We start from the raw sequence: 24,775 nt of genomic DNA, 5'->3' as shown, positions 1-24,775 counted from the left end.
CTGGGGTTCCTCCTTTCTCTCCCATCAGCAATAAAGAAAATCAGAGTAGCAGCCAATGTCCTCCAGGTCACTAAGTATAGGAAACTGATTGTCCACTTGTTTGTCATGGCCATAACAAGAAGCTACGTTTTTTAGGTTTTTAAGGTAATGGGGTTAAGTGACTTGCCCAAGGTCACACAGCTAGGTGTATCAGTTAAGTGTCTGAGACCAGAATTGAACTCAGGTACTCTTGATTCCAGGGCCAGTGCTCTAATCAATGTGCCACTTAGCTGCTCTAAGAAGCTATTTTGATGACTTCTAAGGTTTTTTCCCATTCTAAGAGTGGTTGATGGAAAGGTGATTTTGAGACCCAAAGCCATGGAAGATTTAGCAATTAAACAAAGATCAGAGAACATTGATATTCACTATTTTATTGCATATTTCTAGGGACAACTTGGGTGACCCGAACTCTGTGAATTCATGGCCAGTTACAACAGGTGCATGTAGTATCAAAGACAAGACCTGCCTGGCAGTGTTGCTCATAGGTATGTCCATTCGCACAGTTGTAGAAGGAGTTCTTGTTACCAGGGACAGGATAAAGGCCACTGGCCCTGTTGGCACAGAATCCAGTGCCACCAGAACTGCCTCCAGAGCTGCTGCTGCTACCGCTGCTACTGCTGCCATCACTGCTACTGCTGTCACCACCGCCAATGGGACTGATGTTCTCAGTAGGGGACTTGCAACCTGGGAAGGAACAAAAGTAGATAATTAGTTCTCTCTACCCATGGTCTGAGATGCCAGAAGTAAGGCGGCTCCCTCTCAAGTCCTGTTTCTGGTTCCTCCAGGTCTCTGCATGGTCATTCCCCAATGGTTGGCCATCCTCTTCTCATGTTCCCATGTTAACCTGGCTGATCCAACTCTGACACATTCTTCAAGGTCTTGCTTAGTTCCCATTTTTACATGAAGCCTTCCTTGACCACTCTAACCCTCAGTGACTTCTCTCTCCTAGAACTCAAGAAATTACTAATCCAAACAAAATAATAAACTGCTTATACCACAATTTAAATTTTAATATGTCCTTGAGATATCTCAACTGGTCTGAAAATTCCCTATAGCCAGAAAGTTTAGCTCATGCCTCTTGATATCCATCAGTGATTTTCATATTTTCCTGATAGGATTCAGGACTTGATCCTAGAGTCAGGGGACTAGTGTAGTTGCAAGTGCACTTTCTCAAAAATTTCTTCAAGATCTAGTTGAACCAACAGACCTGGCATGAAATATGCATTTCTCTCTAGTATCTTTCAAAGTTATTGGATACCTTGTGCAAGAAAATATTCTTTTGTATTCTTTGTATGAATAAATGGATTAGTGTAAGGTGACATGGGACTATCTCTGTTAAACTACCTTGAATGGCTTGGTAATCATTTGTTGACTTAGGGATTTTCCCTAATTATGAACTTAATAAAAACTAGTAAGATTTTAATTTGGCCAGATTTCATAATTTCCAAATATTCTGAGATTCTGAGACTAAGTGGTTCATTTCTCAGTTAGAAAGCAATCAAATATTAAGAATTCTTGTTTGAATTTCTCTCTTTTGTAATAGTTTCAAATTCCAGGGATTGGAATGAACTCCTTTCCTCAGTATTTTTTTTTCTTTTTAAACAAGTATTGAGGAAAGGAAAGGGAAAGGACACACCTCTAAATCCCACTCACTTGCATTCTCCAGTCCCAGGGTTTTCTTCAAGGTGCTGATCAGGGGGTATTTTCCTTGGTTACAGAAACTTCCAGTGAAGTCATCCAGATCAATGGCCCAGACCATGGCTCCTCCAAAGTTATTCCTCTTTAGCCACTCAGCCTGTGGAGGCAGGAGTTATGTATACTCTAGGCCCAGTCTTGGACTCTTCCAAGGTTTTGAGCTATACATTGGAATTCAAGGAAACCCAGTGAATTACTCTACCTTAATTTGGAAGCTCTTGGGGTTGTCATAGCCAATCCACTCATATCCTTTATAAGCATAGGGGACCTCCTCAGAAGCATCCCACACCTGAGTAGCACCCTCCTTCAGGAAGGGACAGATCTGAGAAAAGAAAATGATGAGATCAAACGTTTGACAAAAGTTTTCAGGAAAGAAGCAGCTAGGTGGCCAAATGGATAGAGCACCAGCCCTGGAGTCAGGAAGATAGTTCAAATGTGGCCTCAAATACTTAATAATTACTTTTCTATGTGACCTTGGGCAAGTCACTTAATCCCAATGCCTTGTTAAAAAAAACAAAAAAATTTCAGGAAGGACATTGATAATATTTTTTTTAATTTTTTGAGAATAAATTTTAAAAATTCTTTCAAAACTTATTAAGAATGTCACACACAAAAACATGAGCATTTCTATTTATAAAATATATCAGAAAGGAGTCATTTAGTCACTCAGCAATCATTATGTCCCCATAATGTGCCAGAAGTATGATAAGAGCTGAGGACAAAAAAGGAGTTTAATCTAGACTTTGATCTTCAAAAGCTCACCTACTATTGGGGAGTCACCATGCAAAGAATACATAAAGCAGAAAATATATAGGATAAATTGAATATAAAACCAAGGAGAAGGCACTAAGAATAGGGACTAGAAAACATTTATGGCAGGAGGTAGGACTTAGCTGAGACTTGAAAGGAGCCAGAATGCTAGCAGGTGGAGATGAAGAAGGAGAGATTCAGTCACTGGGGATAGCCAGTATATTATAGTGTGATTTAATGTAAACTATTTCAAAGGGAAAGCACATTACCCTGTCTGTTGTCATAATTAACAAATATTGGAATTTTAAATCCTGATCCTTTTTAGCTATTTATTTTCAGTAATTAAAAGGATGATGGGAAGGTTAAAGTGAGGGTCTTGTCTTGGATGGTGAATGTATCCCCTTCAACTGTAATATTTTCTTCTTGCAGGACTAAGCTGCATTGGAAGGAAGAGCTGCCCTTCTCTAGATGTAGGGAGGCCCTGTGCTGTGTACAGTAACTGCTTAAACCAGGTCTCCAAATGTGGACTGCAGAAAACTCTAATGAATTCCAACTTAAATAGACAAACAGTCACCTACTTCTTACCTCTGATCTGATACATTTATTTCATGAATCCCTGATATCACATCAATACTACTTCCTCTGAAACAAATGACAACCCCTTCCATTCCTTAAATGGACAGTTTCATCACTGCTGTGGCCCGAAGTCATCATTGTTCATTGGCCAGCCCTCTAGTCAAAATATACAATGGTCCTATGTCAATAGAACATTAATGGACCCAGAATGAAAGTCTCTCTAAATTGATAGAAATTGCCAAAATTTGTTCTCTCATAGTTTGGAAAATCTGCTATCAACTTCATGGCAATAAATCAGACTAGGACTTTGATTGAAATCTTCCAGTGAATAATCCCTTTGTAATAAAATCAAATTTTATATTTCCAAATTTAATAAAATTTGACAAAGAAGAAAAACCAAGCATTGTTGGGGGAACATGTCACCTTTGTATTTTTATATATGAGGAGACGCCACAAATAACCATTTATCATCTTTACACAGCTTTCTAGCTACACACCTCATAGTATGCCCAGAATCCAGCCTGCCTGGTGTAGGCTCCAGCAGGGCCGGGGCCAGTGGTGGCTGCACCGATGCCATGGTTGGAGGGGTTACTCAGCATGAAATTATGTCCATAGGTTGGGAATCCAACAATGAGTTTCTCAGTGGCAGCTCCATGATTTTTCCAGTAGTTCATGGCATAATCCTGGAAGAGAGGCACATTAGATAGACCTGGAACCATCTCTCTTTTCTGCTCCATTTCTCCCTGCCTCCCCAGTATAAAAGTACAAAAGGGATCCTGCCCTCATGTGGTCTTCTAACTATGTACTTCTGTTAAGTACTTTTTTTATTTAGTATGCTGCTTATTTGTGTTTATAGGCAGTCAGGTAGCACATTGGATAGAGCCTAGAGTCAGGAAGACCTGAATTCAAATGAGATCTTAGATTCTTAGTAGCTTGTGTGACCTTGGGCAAATCACTTAATCCAGTTTGACTTAGTTTCCTCATCTCCAATATGAATTGGAGAAGGAAATGACAAGCCACTCCACTTCCTATGCCAAGAAAATTTCAAATGGGGTCAAAAAGAGTCAGACATAATTGAAACAATTGTTCAACAAGAAATATCATGTCTTTCTTTTTGGATTGTTAGCCTATGAATGGTGACCCTCATTCATGACTTTCTTATATCATTACATCTTCCTTTGTACTTAGCACACTATCTTGTTTCTAAATGTTTGATTCTCAATTGCTAATTGGGGGAATGCATGGCCATGTACTAATCATTAACTCCACTCAGGAATTAAACTGGTCTATAAGTCACCCTCTCTTGTCCTAACTGATAATGCTATCAGAACATTCTTAATGATTTACGAATTAATTGATTTCATATTAGAGGCAGTGAATCAACCTCTAGACCTGGAATCAGAAATTTGAAGTCAAATACTTCCTCATTGTGTAATTCTGAGTATATAATTTAATTTCAATCTCTATTATTTTAACTCCAAAATGAAGATATAATAGAAATTACCTCCCAGAATTGTTGTCAATATCAAATGAAATAATATTTGTTATGTTAAGAAATATAAGAAAAGTCATTAACTGAACAACTTCATTTTATTTGTTGAGGGCTTACCTTCAACTTCCCAAGTACTCTTGATTGAAATCCTAGTACTGTTGTTGTTTCCCTTTTCCTGGCCCTAGCCCACTAATTTGCCATCTAATCTATGGTAAAGTTCTACTAATCCTATCTCAGTACTGTCTCTTGTTTATCCTCTGTTCTGCACTCATTCTGCTTGAGCCAACATGAATCAGGTCATCTAATTCATATTAACACACTCCCTTCTAACTAGTCTCCTTGCTTCTAGCCTCACCCTGTCTAGTGCATTTTTTCATGCATATGTCAAAATAATCTTCATAATGTACAATTATAAACACAGCTTTCCACTGCCTACTAGATAAAATCCATATTTTTCCACATATATATAAGATTGCCATAATCTGACTCCAACTCTTATAAAATTATGTCATTCCCTTCATATAGTTATCAATTCTGGTAAAGTGCAATATTTAATTATTCTTCCTCTTCTTTTTGTTTCTACACAGATTCCACTGTTGCTGACTAGAAGATATTTTTCAGATTCTCCTTGACTAGCATTGGTCAGTTAATATGCATTTTTAAGCTTCTTGTGCCAGACTCTTCTATATCACATTTTATCTTACATTATTCATTTATGCACATTTTGGAGATTCACTCTCTCCCCCAACCATATTAGATGTTAGCTTCCTTGAGGGAAGACACTGGCTTAGTTTTTACCTCTACTTACTGAAACTTCTCTTTTTTCAAAGGTTCACTCAGCTGCTACCTCATCTGTTAAACTTATTTGAAACCTCTATCTGTGATAATCTTATTTGCCATATTTTTAATAGAACTTTTTCTTTAACATTCTTTTAGCTCCTGGTACATTCTACATTGCATAGTATTTATTTTGAAACATTGTTTTGTGATTATGCCCATGTTACGGCAGCCAGGTGGTGAGCAGGGTTGGAGGAAGGAAGACTTGAGTTCTGGTATCCCCTCAGACAAGGTTTGAGACCCAAGCAATCCTCTTAACCTTTTTTTGATCATTGCTTTTGATGATTGTTTTACATATCTTTAAAATGAGGACAATAATAGCTTTGACCTCATAGGGATGTTGTGAGGACCAAATGAAAAAATATCTGTAAAGCACTTTGCAAATGCAAACTTGCTTATAGAAATGTTAACTATTAATATTATTATTATTATCATAATTTCCTCAAAGCTGTGCTTTTGAAGTTCTACCCAACTAAAGTTCCTTACACATAGTAGACACTGAATAAATCTGCATGGAATGTAATGAAATCTCAGTTATATTTGTGATCTTGATGTATTTCAGGCTGGCTGTTTCAGTTCTCTGTAGTTCTCATGGTATTTAGAGGACTCACCACATTGAGGTAGGCATTACTGCCAGTATCTTGAGGGTTTTTGTAAAGTGGACTGTTTTCTCCTGTGTAGCTTTCCCAGGAGCCATGGAAATCATAGGTCATGACATGGATGAAGTCCAAATACCTGGAAAGAAGAATAGGCTTGAAAACCAAATTCTGGTCATTGTTTTCCACCTCTTTGGAGGAATGTGATGAACTAAGGATTGGCTTTCTCAACACAAAAGATTAGAGATATTATGGGAGGCAAACCACAGTACTCACTGAGAGAGCTGGGGGATGTCATAACCAGACTCAATGGTGGAAACACCAGCAGCTACAGCAGCAGTGACCATCAGTCTGGGTTTGCCTATGTTTTTGGCTTCCTGCTCAAAGGCTTCACGCATTTCCTATGGGAGAGCAAGTGGATAGAAGCCCAAAGTCAGATTTCTTTAGCAGTTCTCTGGAATCAACCAGGATCTTTCATTGATGGTACTTCATTGTACACAGATTCAACTGGAGCCCAGCTTGATAATTGGTACAAAAAAGGTACTAGTTTCATAAAATATTTCTGCTTGATTGATTACAAGTGACCTCAGACATCAAGCATTTATTGAGTCAATCACCAGGGATAAAAACAAAAGCAAAATAAAAAATCCCAACACAACCAAACCAAATAAAAAATAAAATGAAATAATCCTTGATCTCAAGAAGCTTATATCCTATATGTGGTGGTGGAGAAAGGTGTTGTGTATGCATGGTGGTGTTGTAGATATATATGTAATTAAGGAAATACAAAATGCATATGAGATAAATATAAAGTAATGTTGGTAGTATGAGAAGCACTAACAACTGAGAAAATCAGAAAAGACCTCTTGCAAATGTTGGTACTTAAGCTGAACCTTTAAGTGCACCAGGGATTTCTTGATAATGGGATTAAAAAGGGAGTGGGTTCCTTGTCAATGCCATAGAAATGGAAGATGTAATATTATGGAGAAAAGCAAATTTGACTTAAATATAGAGTGTGGAAAAGTTATGTGTAACCAACCTGGAAATAATTTGGAGACAGATTGTGAAGAAATTTAAATGTCAAACAGAGGAGTTGGTATTTTTTGCCTATAGGTAATAGGGAACCACTGAAGTTTATTGAGTAAGAGAGTGATACTGTATCTGAATGCTGGTTTAGTAAGGGGAGGGGCTGGAGTTAGGGAAATCAGTTAAGAATATATTGCAATCTTCTTGCCAAGATGATGGAGAGAAACCAGGCACTGTGCTAAGGTCTCCTGATTTCCCCTTAGAAATAATATGAAAGAAACCTCTTAATAGAAATTCGATTGACAAAATCCAGAAAAAGAAGCTAGGAGAACATCTCCCAACAAGGTTTGTCTCAAGGAAGTGTGGGTAAGCTGGGGGTAGAGAGCAGAAAGCCAATGGGGGTAGGGTGAAGCCCAAGGACCAACCTAAGCCAAGGAGGCTTTGACTGTGGGAGCAGAGGTCTGGGGAGCCCCAGTGGGACTGGAGGACAAGTTCCAACACAGAGAGTTGCAGAGTGTAGCTGGATATCGATCCATTAGGCTTGGAGTTGTGAGCTCCATAACAAACATAGTAACAGTTCCCCCAATCCTCCTGACTCAGGCATGGGCAACAGAGCTCCCTCAGCTGAATAGGAAGATTAACATCCTTGCTCCAGGGTCCAGAATGCATTGTTCAAGGATAGCAGTATCCAGCTGACCCCTTATCCCCTCCAAGCCTAGGAAGAGGGCCTCAAATCAAGTTCACAGACACTCCAGAAAAAGTAACCAGCACCTCCTACTGGCTGGCCCACTTGGAGCTACTAAACCTGGGGAGCAAAGCCTCTAGGATTTTCAACACCAAGTATCTGAACCGCCCCCCCCAACACAAGTTCTTAGGAAAATGAAGAAAGGACAGAAGTAGGGGGTCCATTGAAAACTAGCTTGAAGAAAAGATTATGACCCAAAGAGATCTAGAAATTCTGAGGAGATTATGGATTGATCTCCAGCCCAGAAAGACTTTCAGGAAGAAATGAGGAAGGAGTTTAAAAATCAACTGGAAAAATTGGGAGAAGAAACTCAAGAGAAAATTAACATCTTGCAAGAGAAAATTAACATCTCTCAATAAGAAAACAAATCCTTGAAAAATACAGTTGAACAAATGCAAAAAGAAAATAATTCTTCCAAAATCTCAATTGGGCTAATGGAACACTCCTTCAAAAATAGATTTGACCAATTAGAAAAGGAGTTGCAAAAGATAATTGAAGAAAATTCTTCTCTAAAAAAAAGAGAATGGAAACTAATGACTTCATGAAACAACAAGAATCTGTTAAAAAAAATCAAAAAATTGAAAAAATAGAAGAAAATATAAAATATCTCATCAGCAAAACCACTGACCTCAAGAAAAGATCCAGAGGAGACAACCATCATTGGGCTTCCTGAAAACATTGAAGAGAAAATAAACCTGGACTCAATATGACAGAATTTAGTGATGGAAAATTGCCTTCATAATATGGAACCAGAGGGCAAAATAGTTATTGAAAGAATACATTGATCCTATCTGGAAAAGGGATCCGATCCTAGAATGAAAACTCCAAGGAATATCGTGGCCAAATTCCAGAACAATCAGATAAAAGAGAAACTCCTGCAAGCAGCCAGAAAAAAACAATTCAGATACCAAGGAGCCACAGCAAGGATTACACAGGACCTGGCTGCATCAATTTTAAGGGATTGAAGGGCCAGGAATGCGATATTCTGAAGAGCAAGGGAGCTTGGTATGCAGCTAAGAGTTCACTATCTGGCAAAACTGAGTCTTCTCTTCCAGAGGTACAGATGAACATTTATGAAATTGGAGACTTCCAACTTTTCCTGATGAAAAGACAAGAGATAAATAGAAAATTTGTACTTCAAACAGGTGACTTAAGAGGCACATGAAATCGTTAAAAAAAAGTGTAAAGAAAAAATAACTGCTATACAATAAGATAAAACTGGCTATATCGCCACCTAGGAGAAAGATTCTTATAACTCTTCAAGAATTATAACTCCATTAGAGAGGATATACTTAGACAGAAGTAGTAGACACTCATGACTTTTCCATGACTCTGAAAGAATAATTTAAAAACAATATCTCCTTACAAAGGGGGGACAGCAAAGAGATGGGAGGAGGGAGGAGACTGAATGGGGTAAATCACATTACATAAAGAGGTACAAAGGACCTATTGCAATAGAGAGGAAGAAGTGGAGAATTTAGAACTGCCTGATTCTTACTCTTATCAGATTAGGACTAAAGTTAACATACACACTCAGTTAAGTTAAAAAAAAAACTTATCTTACCTTTCAAGTATTGACAGGGAAAAGAGGGAGAAGGAAGAAAATAGGAACTAACAGAAGGAAGGGAAGGAAGAAGGGGAAAGGGGAAAGAAAGGGGAGGTGGTTGGATATAGGAGGGCAAACACACTGAAGGGGGTGGTATTCAGAAACAAAATACTGGGGAATATGGATAAAGGGAAAAAAGGGGGAAATATAAACAGAGGGAAGATAGCATGGAGGGTAATAAATAGATAGTAATTATAACTTTGAATGTGAATGGGATGAACTCTCCCATAAAATGTAAGCAAATAGAAGACTGGATTAAAAACCAGAATCCTACAATATGTGGCTAATAAGAAACTCATTTGAAGTAGAGATATACATACAGAGTAAAGGCAAAATGTTGGAACAAAATATATTTTGCTTCAGCTGAAGTGAAAAAAAGCAAGAGTAGCAATTCTTATCTCAGACCAAGTAGTTGCAAAAATAGATCTCATTAAAAGAGATAATGAAGGAAACTATATTCTCCTAAAATGTACCATAGACAGTGAAGCAATTTCAATACTAAATATGTATGCACCAAGTGGTATAGCATCCAAATTCTTAGAGAAGTTGAAGGAGTTACAGGAATATGTAGACAGCAAAACTCTGCTGGTGGGAGACCTCAACCTCCCACTCTCAGATTTAGATAAATCTAACCATAAAATAAAGAAGAAGGAATTTAAGGAGGTAAATAAAATGTTAACTTGGACATTATAGACCTTTGAAGAAAGTTGAATGGAGATAGAAAGAATATACTTTTTTTTCCTGCAGTACATGGCACTTACACAAAAACTGACCATGTACTAGGGCAGAAAATACCAATAATCAAGTGCAGAAAATCAGAAATAGTGAATATATTCTTCTCAGATCATAATGCAATAAAAGTCACATGCAAATGGGCCAGGGAGATATAGATCCAAAACTAATTGAAAAGTAAAAAACTTCATTTTAAAGAATGAGTGGATCAAAAAACAAATTACAGAAAGAATTAATGATTTCATCCTAGATAATGACAATAATGAAACAATATACCAAACCTATGGGATACAGCCAAGACAGTTATTAGAGGATATATTATATCTTTAAATGCTTCCATGAATAAGTTGGAGAAAGAGGAAATCAATGAACTAAATATGCAACTAAAAATTAGAGAAAAAATTAAAACTTCCAATTAAATACCAAATTAGAAATTCTAAAAATTAAAGGAGAAATTAATAAAATCAAAAGCAAAAAAAAATTATTGAACTAATAAATAAAGCCAAGTTGGTTTTATGAAAAAAAAACAATAAAAATGATAAACCTCTGGTTTGATTTTTAAAAAAAGGAAGTAGAAAACCAAATTGCTAATATCATAAATGAAAAAGGTGAACTTACCACTAATGAGGAGGAAATTAAAGTAACAATTCAGAATTATTTTGCCCAACTGTATGCCAATAAATTTGATAATCTAAGTGAAATGGATGAATATCTACAAAAATATAAGTTGCCCAGGTTAAATAAAGGGGAAAACAATAACAAACCTATCAAAAATCATAAGAATATGTCAATAGATGCTGAAAAAGCATTTGATGAAATACAGCACCCATTCCTACTAAAACATTAGTGAGAGTAGGAATAAATGGATTGTTCCTTAGAATGATAAGCAGTATCTATCTGAAACCATCAACAAGTATTATATGCAATGGAGATAAGCTAGAGGCATTCCCATTAAGATCAGGGGTGAAACAAGGCTGCCTGTTATCACCACTACTATTCAATATTGTGGTAGAAATGTTAGCTTCAGCAATAGCAAAGAAACTGAAGGAATTAGACTTGGGAAGGAAGAAACAAAACTCTCATTCTTTGTAGATGACATGATAGTATACCTAGAGAATCCTAAAAAACTCATCTAAAAATCTACTAGAAACATAAAGCAAATCTAGCAAAGTTGCAGGATGCAAAGTAAACTCTCTTAAATCCTCAGCATTTCTATATATTACTAGCAAGATACATCAGTAAAGAGCTAGAGAGAGAGAAATCCCATTCAAAGTAACTTTAGACAATATAAAATACTTGGGAGTCTTCCTGCCAAAGCAGACTCAGAAACTCTATGAAAACAACTACAAAACACTTCTCACACAAATAAAGTCAGATTTAAATAACTGGGCAAATATCAACTGCTCATGGATAGGCCAAGCTAATATGATAAAAATGACAATTCTACCTAAATTAAACTACTTATTCAGTGCCCTACCAATCAAAATTCCCCAAAATTACTTTAATGAGTTTGAAAAAATGATAACTTCATATGGAGAAATTAAAAAGTCAAGAATTTCCAGGGATTTAATGAAAAAAATGTGCAAAAAAAAGTGGCTTAGCCCTACCAGATCTAAAATTATATTATAAAGCATCAGCCATCAAAACTGTCTGGTATTGGCTAAGAAACAGAGTGGTGCTTCAGTGGAATAGACTAGCAGGAAGTGATTGTAGTAATCTGCTATTTGATAAACCCAAAGAATCCAGCTTTTGGAATAAAAACTCTCTCCAATAAAACTGCTGGAAAATTGCAAGTCAGTATGGCAGAAACTTGGATTAGGCCAACACTTCACACCCTATACCAAGATTAGATCAAAATGAATCCAGGATTTAGACATTAAAGTCAACATTATAAGCAAGCCAAGAGATCAAGGAATAGTTTACCTGTCAGATCTGTGGAAAGGGAAGCAGTTTATGACCAAGGAAGACATGGAGAACATCATTAAAAACAAAGTAGAGTCCAGCTTACTTTGACCAAGACAGTAAAGAGGTTCTTGTCCTGAGGAGGGCTTCCACGAGAACCAGGGTACTCCCAGTCAAAGTCCAACCCATCAAATTCATACTGGCGCAGGAAGTTAATAACTGATTTGATGAATGTCTGACGGTTCTCAGGAGTGGAAACCATGGTGGTGAATCTATAGGAAACAGAAAGAAAATGAAGTCAGGAAATTCATTTGCAGATATCACCAATCTTCTTCACCTTTCTAAGGAACCTATAAAGCTCTGTTGATAAGATTTTGCAGACTTGTGCACAATTCCAGTTCACCCCATTTCATTTCTCTTCCATGCAATCACAATGATCTAGCCATGGATTCTCAAATTGAGAATGTCTAGATCAAACTAATGCCTTGGGATCAAATTTGACCTACCATCTATTTTTAAGTCTCCTTCTAAGAGGAGTTTTTCCAAAAAAAAATGTAAAACTCATGGACCTTATGAAAGCATATATTTAAGTACATCTGGCTGTCGGTCTGTAATTGATTTCCATTGTCACCTCATCTTTGTCCTTCATGTTTTCCTTCTTCTTTATTCCCAAAGTCTTATTTCTTTTCTTTTCTCAACATTTTTAGAAGCTAACTCCTTATTTCCTTTTAGTGACTCTTCTTTTCCAGATCATAATTTCCTTCTTGGTTTTTGTCTTTCCCTTCTTTCTGGAATCTTCTCCTATAATGGGATCCTTCAGATAATTCTCTTGGATAAACCACTGTGGCTGTATTTTTGACTATGATTCAGCAAATCCAAATTCTTCATAATTTGCTTCAAAACTATTGATTCACCCCAGTCCTGACCAGTTCACTTCATTTAGTTTCTCCTAACTCTGCACCTATAATCTCTACTCTATCTAACCATACTAACAGAGTGTATATCCTTTTTGTATTCCTTCCCTTCCTACCTCTGATCTTTTTTCCAAGATAGATTTGGTGCTAATAACTTACTCCTGGCCCTAACACATCACTCTCCACTATCATTTAGACAGTTCCTGAGTTCCTATAATCTCCCCAACTAATTGGAGGAAACATGGTGATCTCCCTTAAATATGGAGGCTTTAGACTTCATTATCACCTTCTAAACACAGCAATACCACATCCTCAGCATTCATGCCAAGGATAACATCATATAACTAGATCCTTAGAATTGTAGAATTTGAAATTTGGAACATACTCCAGAGGTCATTTAATGTTAGTTACCCCTTCTGAACAATAATCCTTTCCATTCCATTCCCAACAAGAAATCATTCATCCACTCACTTGAATGCTTCCAGACGATGGGGGAAATCATTAGCCCTTGAGGTAACTCATTCTACTTTTGTAAAACCTTAATTTTTCCTTAGGGACAGTCAAAATCTTTATTATTTTTTGAAGATGATTATTATGTCTCTCCTAAGAAGTCTCTTCTGCAGGCTAGATGCAAACAATTTTTTTTCAACAGATCTTTGTATGGCACAGTCCAGGAACCCTCCCTCATCCTGGCTGCCCTCTTGTGGATAAACTCCCTTTAGTCAGTCTTCTTTTACACATCCTGATTTTCCTTTTTCCTCACTGTACTCTCCATGTCTTGTCATGTTGTGTCATATCATGCCATATCATGTCAAGTCATGTCTATCCTTAATTACGGTACCTAAAATGACCAGAACACAGCAGATGAAATCTGAGTCAGCCAAAGTCCCTTTTCTACTTCAATAATTATAGATTGTTGAAGCTAGAATGACTCTTAGAGATTACCTCTGATATATTCTTAACTCTGGAGGAAAGGGTCCATGAACTTGGTTTTTAAAAGATTTTGATAACTGTATTTCAATTGACATCCTTGACAATCTTCTATATATTTATGTGTTTAAAAGTATTCTTCCCAGGGGCAGCTAGTTGGTGCAGTGGATAGAGCACCAGTCCTGGAGTCAGGAGTACCTGAATTTTCAATCTCAGTAATAGAGTCAGTCTTAGACTGTATCATTCCTTGAGGAATGGGAACACTGAATTTAATGTTCTTTTGCTTAGTGTTACCACTTACAAAGAGATTCCTAAATCCTTCTAAGTCAATTATGATAATAATCTAAAGGAAAGACTTACTGGACAGTTCCAAAGTTCCAGCCTCCAATTGCCAGGAGAGTCTTCAACTCTCTAGTCCTATAGAGACAGAAGTAAGAGGGAATGTTAAAACATCTTTGTACTTGTTTCCAATAACTTCTCACAGTGAGAGAAATTAACTCAGTAGGAAAGTTTTTAGAATAGATCTGATTGGGTGCCAAAAGATTTTTGTTAGGTTGTTGTACATGTTCCTTGAAGGTTTAACATGGTGAATGTTTTCGAGTCTTTTAAGAATAAGACTACAGCAGGTTCTATCTGCTTTTAAGGTTTCCACTAAGATGCAAGAAAAATTATCCTCACTCTTTCTTTGTGCCTGACTGTGGCAGTCTAGATTGAACAGGGGAATATAAGAGGTGACTGAACAAGCCATCACCTCATCTGTATGTGTGAGTGTTTTCTAATTATTTTCTATTTTTTTTTGGTGGGGATTTTGCTATGGAAATAGGACAGGAGTATATCCCAGCCATGCAAATTTGCTAGACCTTTTGATTTGAGCTAGTTCTTTTAAAATTAGTTTGAAATAGATTTGGATCTTTGAATATATAGGTCAGATTCTAAAATAGGAATTGTTATAGAATGAGACTATTTTGAAGAAGATTAAGGGCAGAAGTATAACAGGTCTGAATTAATTTTAAAGCCTAGAGTTCCTAGTTTGCAGTTAAAAGTTTTAATACTAGATACATGGTATTTCCAGGCTGATTTTTTTTAAAGAGAAGCTCAAGTGTTGAATCCTCTAAATAAAAATGAGTTTTGTGTCTGAAAAAAAAAAACTAAGACTACAATGTTCATTTGTGAAAACAAGAGACACTGTCAACATCTTTGGTTTCCTGCCATGCAGCTAATTTACAAATTTAGCTGTCTAATTAGAAAAGGGCATGGCTTCTATTCTATGGGAGGAAACTGCAAAATTTGGCATGTAAAATGAGTTGGATGGCTCTTTAGTTGAACCACCTCCCAGTTGTTGGAACAGAGAGCCTCTCGGGTTCTTTGATTTTTCACCTTTGTCTGAATAAACTAAATTATGAGGCATGCCCAACAGAAATTATTTCCTCCTGGCATTTGTTGGTTGAAAGAATCTTTGAGTATAATTAATCCAACCATCTCAGGCAGTGAGATGGCGCCATACTGCATAGAATCCTGGGTCTGGAATCAAGAAGATTTATCTTCCCAAGTTCCAATCCTCAGATACTTGGAGTTGTGTTACTTTGGACAAGTCACTCCCCTATGAGGTAGGTATTATAAGTATTATTATCTCCATTTTACAAGTGAAGGACTAAGATGCAGAGTGGTTTAATGACTTGCCCATGGTTACACATTAAGTGCTAGAGACCTTAATCTAGAGAATCTTGGTTCTCTTTACCTTCTATCAGGCTCATGAAATTCCAGTAATTATTACCAAGGAAATGGTGATATCATTCAGGCCAACAGATTCTTTCCAGGTTACAAGAGATCAGAGGTTAAGATATATTATGCAAGTAGTTGTACTTTTCTCCAAAAATAGAACTCTTTATTTAAATAATAGCACATAATAAATAACTTGTTTCTGTAAATGTTAAGTATGAAAATGATACATTTTTTTTCAAAATACAATGTTTAGGGACAGAAAGTTCCTTCCTACTTGTTTTAAATAACATTTATCTGTTTTTCTTTTATTTAATCTTAATCTTTCTTGTAACAATCATTTCTTGAATATCTTAGCACAGATAATCTTTTCACATTCTACCTCTTCCATTTTTTTTAGGTTTTTGCAAGGCAAATGGGGTTAAATGGCTTGCCCAAGGCCACACAGCTAGGTAATTATTAAGTGTCTGAGACCGGATTTGAACCCAGGTACTCCTGACTCCAAGGCCAGTGCTTTATCCACTATGCCACCTAGCCGCCCCCTCCATTTCTTGAAAATACAACATCTTGGGTGAGATCTGATGAGTTAACTGCCTTGTGTGGGTTTGTTCACCATAAGTGTCCTTTCTCATTGGTGCCAAACTCAAATGGAAATTGGGGCACTAAACTCCACATTAGGGTTCAATATTGTATTATATTTTTGTTGTAGATTCCTGTGGGCTGCAATTTGACTGAGTTTTAAAATGTAACATTTATGTTTCATTGTAATTGTACTTGTTAAATATTTCCCCGAAGCATTTTAATCTGGTTTGGATGGCAGTTGGGAATACTATGGGTTTCTTGTTTGACACCTCTGTCCCACCTAATAATTTGCAAGAGGATCTCAATCTTTTGTCTTCAGCTATTTTCACTCTCCAGCTTGTCTTTTTCCTACTTGGTCTTTCCATATCTAAAGCCTTAATGCACCATTATTCCTGGATTTTTTCTTTAATGCTATTATCCCCAACTCCCCAGATATAGGCTCATTAATCAATTGATACTCTCCAGTGAAGACTTACTCTGTACTGCTCTCATCTTTTCCCCCAACTTAAAAAGTAAATATTTTGAACAGAAAAGTAATTTTAAAATACACATCTTTATAATCTCTAAAGAAGACAATGGTGCTCAAGAAATATTTAGTGGACTAGATGGAATATCTAGGAAACGCAGTGGATAGAGCACTGGCCCTGGAGTCAGGAGAACCAGAGGTAATCTAGCCTTAAACAACTGATGCTACCTAGCTGTGTGACCCTGGGCAAGTCACTTAAACCTGATCGCCTCAAATCCAGAGCCATCTCCAGTGGTCCTGATTCATATCAGGTCATTGGACTCAGATGACCCTGAAGGAGAAAGTGAGGCTGATGACTTAACACAGCACTCCCCACCCCACTCAAATCCAATTCATGTGCTAATCACCTCCCTGATATCATAGTCTTCTTTGAGAATGAAGGACAGACATCATGGTGTGGACAGGTCTTTGATGATCTAGATAGGAAGCAAACTCCTAGAGAAAAAAATTACTCTTTGTGTCAGCCTCAAAACTAACAAGACTATATCAAAAATCCATATGACTTGTGTGGACCTCAGATACCTCTAGTTCTAAATACCAAGTAAGTTGGGTTTATGTCTTGTATGGAAGGAGTGTTTTAGAGTCTTGCTTGACTTCTGATATCTGAAGACAAGCTCCTGAAGGGCACAGACTTCTTTTGACTCTTGTGTCTCCAGAACTTAGTGCAGTGCCTGCTAAATAAATATTTATGTATAGCATGGAAACAATGTAAAGACTACCTTCTGTGGGGAGTGGGGGAAGGAAAGTGAGATTGGGGGAAAAATTATAAAATTCAAAGAACAATATTTATTGATTGACTATTGACTGATTGGTTGACCTTCATTGACTAGTCTAGAGGATTCTAGCCCAGTATCAACACCCTAGGCTTTTCTTCCACCTTACTTGTTTTTCAAACCATTGAAGGATTTGTAGAGAGTTTCATCATTCCATTCGATGGTGGTGATCTGATTGTTCTTCATCCCAGCAAAAGCATAGATCAAGTGAGTACAGAGACAGGGGTCGATGTTCTCAGGCGTGAAGCGCCCCAAGCCTGGCCTGTACTGGGCCCAGTTGGAGAAGTAACATGTCAGATGGTAAGCAGAACCTGTTGGCAGCAAGGAGCAGATATCATAGTGAGGCACAGCAGCAGAGCCTCCTCATTCATTCATTCATTCATTCAACAAACATCTATTAAGTATCTAGTATGTGCCAGACACTGGCAATACAATGATAAAAATGAAATAGTTCCTATCCTCAAGAGCCTACATTCTACTGGGGAAAACAATATATATAGATATAGATATAGATACAGATACAGATATAGATGATATAGATGATATAGATATAGATTAGGTATAGATATAGATACAGATACAAATACAGATATAGATGATATAGATATAGATATAGACATAGATATAGATATAGATAGATATAGATGATATATATATATAGAGAGAGAGAGAGAGAAAGGTAAGTTATATATACACAAACCAGATATGAAGTAATTTCTAGGACAAAAGAGGGTACAAATAAATGAGAATGGGGAAGTAAGAGGCTAATCAGGATAGATCTACTGTAAGATGTAGGACTTAAACTGAACTTTGAAAAATAATAAATTTAGCAAGCATTTGAGTATGAGAAGCAGTTTTTACATGCATCTGATCCTCACAAAAACCCTGGGTAATAAATACTATTATTATCCCCAATTATAGATAGGTAAATTAAGCCTGAAAATGGAAGTGACTTGCCTATGACTATAAAGTTAGTAAATGTCTTGGGCAGGAGTTTCAATCTTCATGAATTAATGTCCTGTGTTTCATAAGCCCTGTCATCTTGCTGCTTAAAGATTTCTTTGTTTCTTTTTTTTGGGGGGGGGGGGAGAATTGAGCTTAAATGACTTTCCAAAAATCCCTAACCAGCAAGTGTCTAAGGTTGGATTTGAACTTAGAGCCTTCTAACTCTAGGGTTGGTACTCTATCCATGGCACCATCTATTGCCTAAGGATTTCAATAGCTGGAGATACATAGAGAGAGCATTTGAGCTTGGGTACTGCCTGGATTAAGACAAGACAGAGATGGGAGCTGGAATGCTATATATTGGAACAGCCAGCTTATCTGAAGCATGATGTGTCTGTAGAGGAATAATGTGTAACAGTCCTGCCAAGGGAGTAGCTGCTCTTCAGATAGCTCCATCAAAAATTCCCAGTAAGGGTTTGATCAAGTCACTCTCTTTGTATTTAGTCTTTGGGGGTGCCAAAAGCCTTATAGTTGAGTTGTCAGTTCTGTACCTTTCTCTCTTAACTTGCCTTGGCTTAGCTTCCTCTGTTAACTGTCCAGACCAAGCTTTTTTATGAAAATCTTGATCAAAGAAAAATGAAAGAAGGAAAAGCCATTATCAGAGTCAAGGGACCTGGGTTCAAATCCCAACTAGATGACTAGTTGTTTGACCTTGGGCAACATACCTTATCTCCCTCAACCTCTGTCTTCTCTTCTGTAAAATGGCGGGTGCCATTACTTTTACTAGATATTGTGAAGAAAGTGCTTTGTCAATGATAAATAACAGCCTATCATAGGAGTCACTACTTCAAAGAGCTATAATTTTACATGTGTGAATAATCCTTCCATAACTTCTGTGACTTTAGTAGATGATTTTTGAGAGGTATTTGACCAAAAACTTTGTATTGTTCCATGATGAACTTTCCTGAACTTAATTAAGGGGCCTGGGGTGATTTCATGCCAGGATACACTAAGGAATCATAAAAGAAGGACTGAAGTATAAGGGATAGTGAACCAAGGGAAATATTCATATAAATGATAAAATAAACAGCAGTATCTTACAGGAGGGTAAAGGTCCCAGACCAGAAGTTTTTTTTTTTTTGTCAATAAGAATTTCTTTGGCTTTATATTATTCTCTTTTTTAAAAAGTTGAGAGAGCAAGACTCCACAGGACTAAATCAATGCTCAATGGGAATGTGGGTAAGATCTTTGGATGATTTGATAGAGAGCATCTATGTTAGTAGCTGAGTAGGTTCAGCTGCTAAAACAGGTTGGCCTTCTCTGAGCTCATGTTATATAATGTGCAAAGAAATTATCTGCACTTAGATGTTTGAGAGAATGAAGAAGATCATGATGTATTAGAAAAGAGATGAGTGAGGGAGATAAAGCAGAAGCCTATGACTTACCAAGTTGGGTAAGTAGCACCAGGGCTAGACCTAGAGAAGGGGGAAAAACACAACACAAATTAACAATATCTTATTAAGTTAATTACCAAGTACTTAAAATAGGAGTAATGATGGCTAAGAGGCAAAGCAGAAAGAGAACTGGATCTAAAGTTAGGATAATCTGAGTTCAAATGAGGCCTTAGATTCTTACTAGCTGAGTGACCCTGGAGAAGTCTCATAACCCTGATTGCCTCAGTTTCCCCAAATGTAAAATGAATTGCAGAAGAAAATGACAAACCACTCCAGTGTCTTTGCCAAGAAAATCTGAAATGGAGTCATAAAGATTCAGACTTGGCTGAAAAGACTGAAAAAGAACAAAAGGGATAAAAAGAAACTCAAATCTCCCTGCCCTCAAGAAGTTTGTATTCTATCAGTAGCATTCTATTTGATGTTATTAGAATTTTAGTGTCCGATCTTATGAATACTTAGAGCTCAATTTATCTTAGGTCATAGTCTTTTAAGTGGATTTTCAGAGAAATTGAATGGGGATATTTTGTGGCAAAGAATAAACTCTGAAATAATGCACATGTAAGTCATGCTGGCGAGCTCTGAGTCATATAGATGTTAACAATCTATAGGCTCCTCTGACACAGAATTGCAAAGAAGAAAGAGACCTCAGAGAACTTCAGGTTTTACCTGTACAGGAATTCTCTATATAAGATATGTGACTTGTGGTCATCCAAATTCTGTTGGAGGGTTCCCAGAGAAGGAGAGCCTCCTATTTCAATTAGACGGAGCAGTGGATGGAGGATGGGATTTGAGATCAGAAAGAGCCATGCTCAAATTCTGCCTCAGACATATGAGCTCTGTGACTCTGGATAGGTAACAATCTCTCCTCAACCTAAGTTTGCAAAATGGGGTAACTGCCAGAGTTGGGGGAATCAAAGGAGATACCATAGGGGAAATACTTTACAAACCTTTAAGTTCTATAAAGTGATTCACTTTTATTATTCCAGCTTGGACAGTTCTAATTACGAAGAAATCTTTCTTTAAATTGAGATAAAATAGAACCCTCTCCAACTTCCACCCATCACTCCTTGTTCTGCCATCTGGAGTCAACTGGAATAAGGCTGAATAATCCCTCTTGTACAAACTATTTCCATACTTGAGGAACTCTCTCCTGTTCTCCTTCCTTAAGCAGAGTCTAGCAGAGACATCCCCTACAAGTTCTGGATTCTAGGCTCACTTAATGAAGCTTAAGATCCCACCTTTTCATGTCAGAGACAGACTCTTTAGGAGCCTAGAGGTCTGATTTGGGGGCCCAGAACCTTGAAGTCAAGGAGGTAGTTATTATCCAGCTCTCTTCAGGAAATTGTCTAAAATTTCCAGAACCCACAGAGGTTCTATCTACAGAAGCCTCCCTTCCCTCTACCCATTGTGTACCTTGGGCTGGGGCCAATCATTCAGGTGATTTACATCAGATCCTATTTGAGGAAAATGGGCTGGATGGAGTCTTTCAAATGACTGGGAACAGTGCAAATTCTATGATGTATGTCACAAAAAAATTAGAATCAAATGTCAAAGAGAAGTTAATATGAAAAAAAATGTGGTGTGGTGTCTGCCTGTCTGCTTTCACTTTTATAAAGACCTGAACCAATGCCTCATTCTGATCCTCCTCTGTACTCTTCTCTACTGTACAGACTTTTACTTTTCAACTTTTCTTCTCCTGGCTGTTATAATTGTTTTGGTAAAGAAAATTAAGGAAAACCAAGAGGGTGTGACAAGAGAGGGAGTTGGAGAAACTGGAAAAACCTAAGATGTAGGGAAAGGAGGTGGGAGCAAACAAAGCACTCTAGGATATGCTTGGAGAGTGAAGAAGTCTTGGGATAAAAACAAAAATCAGTCATGGGAATAGGACATTTCAGGATTTCCAAAATCATTAAATTCATTTCAACACAATAAGTATGTACTATTGTCTACAACAACTCCCTATGTTAATAACAAGATATAGTACTTTAAGATTTGCAAAGCACTTTACAAATATTATCCTCATTACCCTAGAGAAGAGGGTTATTATCATCCCCATTTTAGAGATGAGGAAACTGAGGCACAGACAATTTAAGAGATTTGCAACAATTTCATACAATTAATAAGTGTTTGAGGTTAGAAGTGAACTCATGGCATCCTAATTTTAGACCTGGTAGGGTATTCATTATGCTCCCCAGCTGTAGGGACTTTTACTTTTCTATTTGTTGCCTTTGGTTAGCACAGTAGTTCTCAACGTTTTTGTTCTTTGACCACCTTTCAACAATAACATAAAACAAATTATGAACATCCAGGGTAATTTAATATATTGCTCATTATGCTCTTTATAATTATTTGTTGTTTAAATCACCATTAGGCAATTTTTTGCACAAATCCCTTGGATTATTATCACAAACCACCTAATGCAATATCTAGCACAGCAGTAGGGACTTAATAAATGTTTGATAATTTGTTAATTCCAAGACACTGTGCTAGATGCTGGGGACCTGGACAAAAATGAAAAAAATGCTACAGTCTAGAACAGAGGTTCTTAAACTTTTGGGGTTATGGGCTCCTTTGATAACATTTCAGGACCTCAAAAATCATTGAATTCATTTCAGCACAATAAGTATTTACTAACTGCCTCTACTAACTCCCTGTGTTAATAATAAGAGGTAGAACTTTAAGATTTGCAAAGTATAGGAGGCTAGGTGGCACAATGGATAGGGCACTGGTCCTGGAGTCAGGAGGACCTGAGTTCAAATCCAGCCTCTGACACTTAATAATTACCTAGCTGTGTGGCCTTGGCCAAGGCACTTAACCCTATTGCCTTGCCAAAAAAAAAAACCCTAAAAAAAAAGATTTGCAAAGTACTTTACAAATATTATCTTCTATTATCCTCATTACAACCCTAGAGATGAGAGTTATTCACATTTAACAGATGAGAAACTCAGGCACAGAGAATTTAAGAAACTTGCACAGTTTCATACAATAAGTGTTTGAGGTTGGATTTGAACTCAGGGTTTTCTGATTTTAGGCCTGGTGATATAATCATTATGCTACCCAGTTATAGAGACTTTTACTTTTCTCTCTGTTCCCTTTGGCTGTCACAGCATTTCTCAACATTTTTTGTTCATTGAATACCTTTCAATAGAAACAAAAAACCCCATATTTTGAACACACAGGGTAATTCAATATATTGCTCATTTTTTATAATTATTTGTTATTCAAATCACCATTAAGCAATTTTTAGAACAAACTCCTTGGATTGTCACCACAAACTACCTAACACAATATCCAGCACAACCATAGGGGCTTGGTGAATGTTTGATAATTGGTTGATTCCAAGACACTGTGCTAGATGCTGGGGACATGAACAAAAATGAAATAAATGCTATTTTCTAAAATAGGGGTTCTTAACCTTCTTGGGTTATGGGCTCCTTTGATAACCTAAAAAAATATAGATCTTTTCTTAAAATATTTTAAATCTACAAATACTGAAATATTAAAAAAAGAAAAAAGTTTGTGGAGGCCAGGTTAAGAATTTCTCTTCTAGAATGATAGCATCATCCTAGAGTCAGAAATGATTTCACAGGTCATGTGGTCCAATCACTTTCTCCCATTTCATAGGTGAGGACTTTGAGGCCCAGTGGAAATTATATTCTATAGGAAGTAAAAGCAGCAAGGGTTCAGTAAAAGAAAAGAATATATAATGAGATTAAAATGCAAAGAAATGGAGGTGTAGCTGGACATGGACTTAAGAGTGGAGAAGACCTAGATTCAAATCCTACCTGAGATACTAACTGTGTGATCCTTGGGCAAATCACTTAGCTTCCCTGCCCCTCACTTTCCTCATCTGTAAATATAATAGATTGGACTTAATGGGCCCCAAGGTTTCTTTCTAGCTCTAAACCTTAGAGCTTATTATCATACCTTGAGATTTTTTGCAAAGAACTCATAAAGAAAAGCAAAGGAAGAAAGTCACCAGGGATTGAGTTTCCCAAAGAGCATTGACTCACCAGGGAGGAGAATGTTCTTTGCCATGGCTGTGGTCTGTAGTGGTCTAGAAGGGACTGGTCTCCAACTCTTATATTCCTCACACAAGCCTTAGTGGGAGGACTCCTACATATGAGTCATCTAACCCTGAAAGTTCATGTGACTAATAAGAAGATCAACAGACCTCTCCCCAACTCCATAAAATAAAGGGATAACAATGAAATGACACCTTCAAATGGCAGTGATGCCATGGAAGGGCTGGTTTACTAACTCTTGGGGAAGTTTCCAGAGCTGATAAGCCTTTGGAAAGCAAGTCTAGTTGGGTCTGTTCTATGGACCTAACATGCTTGGAATCAAAGCATGTTTTCCTCAGTATAGAAGCATCCAAGTTTTTGAAAAGTAAGCCTTAGATGAAAAAATGATTTCTCTGTGTGCCATTATTTATTCTCATTTGGTCTAACTTAGGTCAAGGGAGCTCTTTTTCCTCCGTAGGCTGATTGTATTGATTTCTAACATATCTGTTCTTCAGAATAACTTCAAGTCATGATTTTGTGATATAACTATCTAGAGATCTCTGGTTCTCAAAGCATGGGACATGAGGGTCCCCACATGTTCAACAATCTAGCACAGAAGTCACTTTTTGTATCTGACATAAATTCCTGCTTGCTTCTCCAAAGTAATCTCTCATTACTCCTTTCTTCTAGGACCATAATTATGGCAAAAAAAAACAGGGCTTTGTCCCAAGATATCAGAATTTAGAGGGCCATTCAATATCTTCTTCGGTAGATAGAAACTCCTGATCTTAGTATTTACTTAGCAAAAAAAAAGAGTTATTTAATAGATGATACTACCTTTTATTCGTCTCCCAAAGCTATGCTCTAAGTCCTTATCGATAACAAGGAGGTTGATATTTCCTTTGGTGTTGCTTGCCCCAAGTTGATTTTGT

At 37.1% G+C, this 24,775-nt stretch overlaps 1 protein-coding gene and 1 non-coding gene across 2 annotated transcripts; one reads left to right on the top strand and one right to left on the bottom strand.

Annotated features, from left to right (window-relative positions):
- Window positions 1–408: 408 nt before the first annotated feature.
- LOC141490051 (acidic mammalian chitinase-like) lies at window positions 409–23,899 on the bottom strand. The gene is made up of 11 exons (XM_074190323.1): window positions 23,853–23,899; window positions 19,831–19,860; window positions 17,550–17,751; window positions 14,201–14,257; window positions 12,103–12,268; window positions 6,262–6,386; window positions 6,001–6,124; window positions 3,558–3,743; window positions 1,937–2,056; window positions 1,693–1,834; window positions 409–723 (listed from the first exon to the last, which is right to left on the bottom strand). The coding sequence occupies exons 1-11, from the start codon at window positions 23,875–23,877 to the stop codon at window positions 458–460; spliced, it is 1,443 nt and encodes a 480-aa protein (XP_074046424.1). The 5' UTR covers window positions 23,878–23,899; the 3' UTR covers window positions 409–457.
- On the top strand, window positions 14,440–14,570 carry LOC141490325 (small nucleolar RNA SNORA31). Its single transcript, XR_012469164.1, has one exon. It is a non-coding gene; the product is annotated as a small nucleolar RNA SNORA31 (small nucleolar RNA).
- Window positions 23,900–24,775: the final 876 nt, after the last annotated feature.

The sequence above is a fragment of the Macrotis lagotis genome, chromosome 5 (assembly GCF_037893015.1).
Source record: "Macrotis lagotis isolate mMagLag1 chromosome 5, bilby.v1.9.chrom.fasta, whole genome shotgun sequence".
Lineage (NCBI taxonomy): Eukaryota > Metazoa > Chordata > Mammalia > Peramelemorphia > Peramelidae > Macrotis > Macrotis lagotis.
Note: the sequence above shows the minus strand (reverse complement) of the source record. Positions and strands in the feature narration are given on the sequence as shown.

Excerpts from the sequence above, each read along its gene's own strand:
- LOC141490051 (XM_074190323.1), bottom strand. The coding sequence starts at position 23,877 with ATGGCAAAGAACATTCTCCTCCCTG. Across the intron at positions 17,752-19,830 it reads GGTGCTACTTACCCAACTTG|GTTCTGCTTACCATCTGACA; the intron begins GTAAGTCATAGG and ends TGCTGCCAACAG. Across the intron at positions 3,744-6,000 it reads GTAATGCCTACCTCAATGTG|GATTATGCCATGAACTACTG; the intron begins GTGAGTCCTCTA and ends CCTCTCTTCCAG.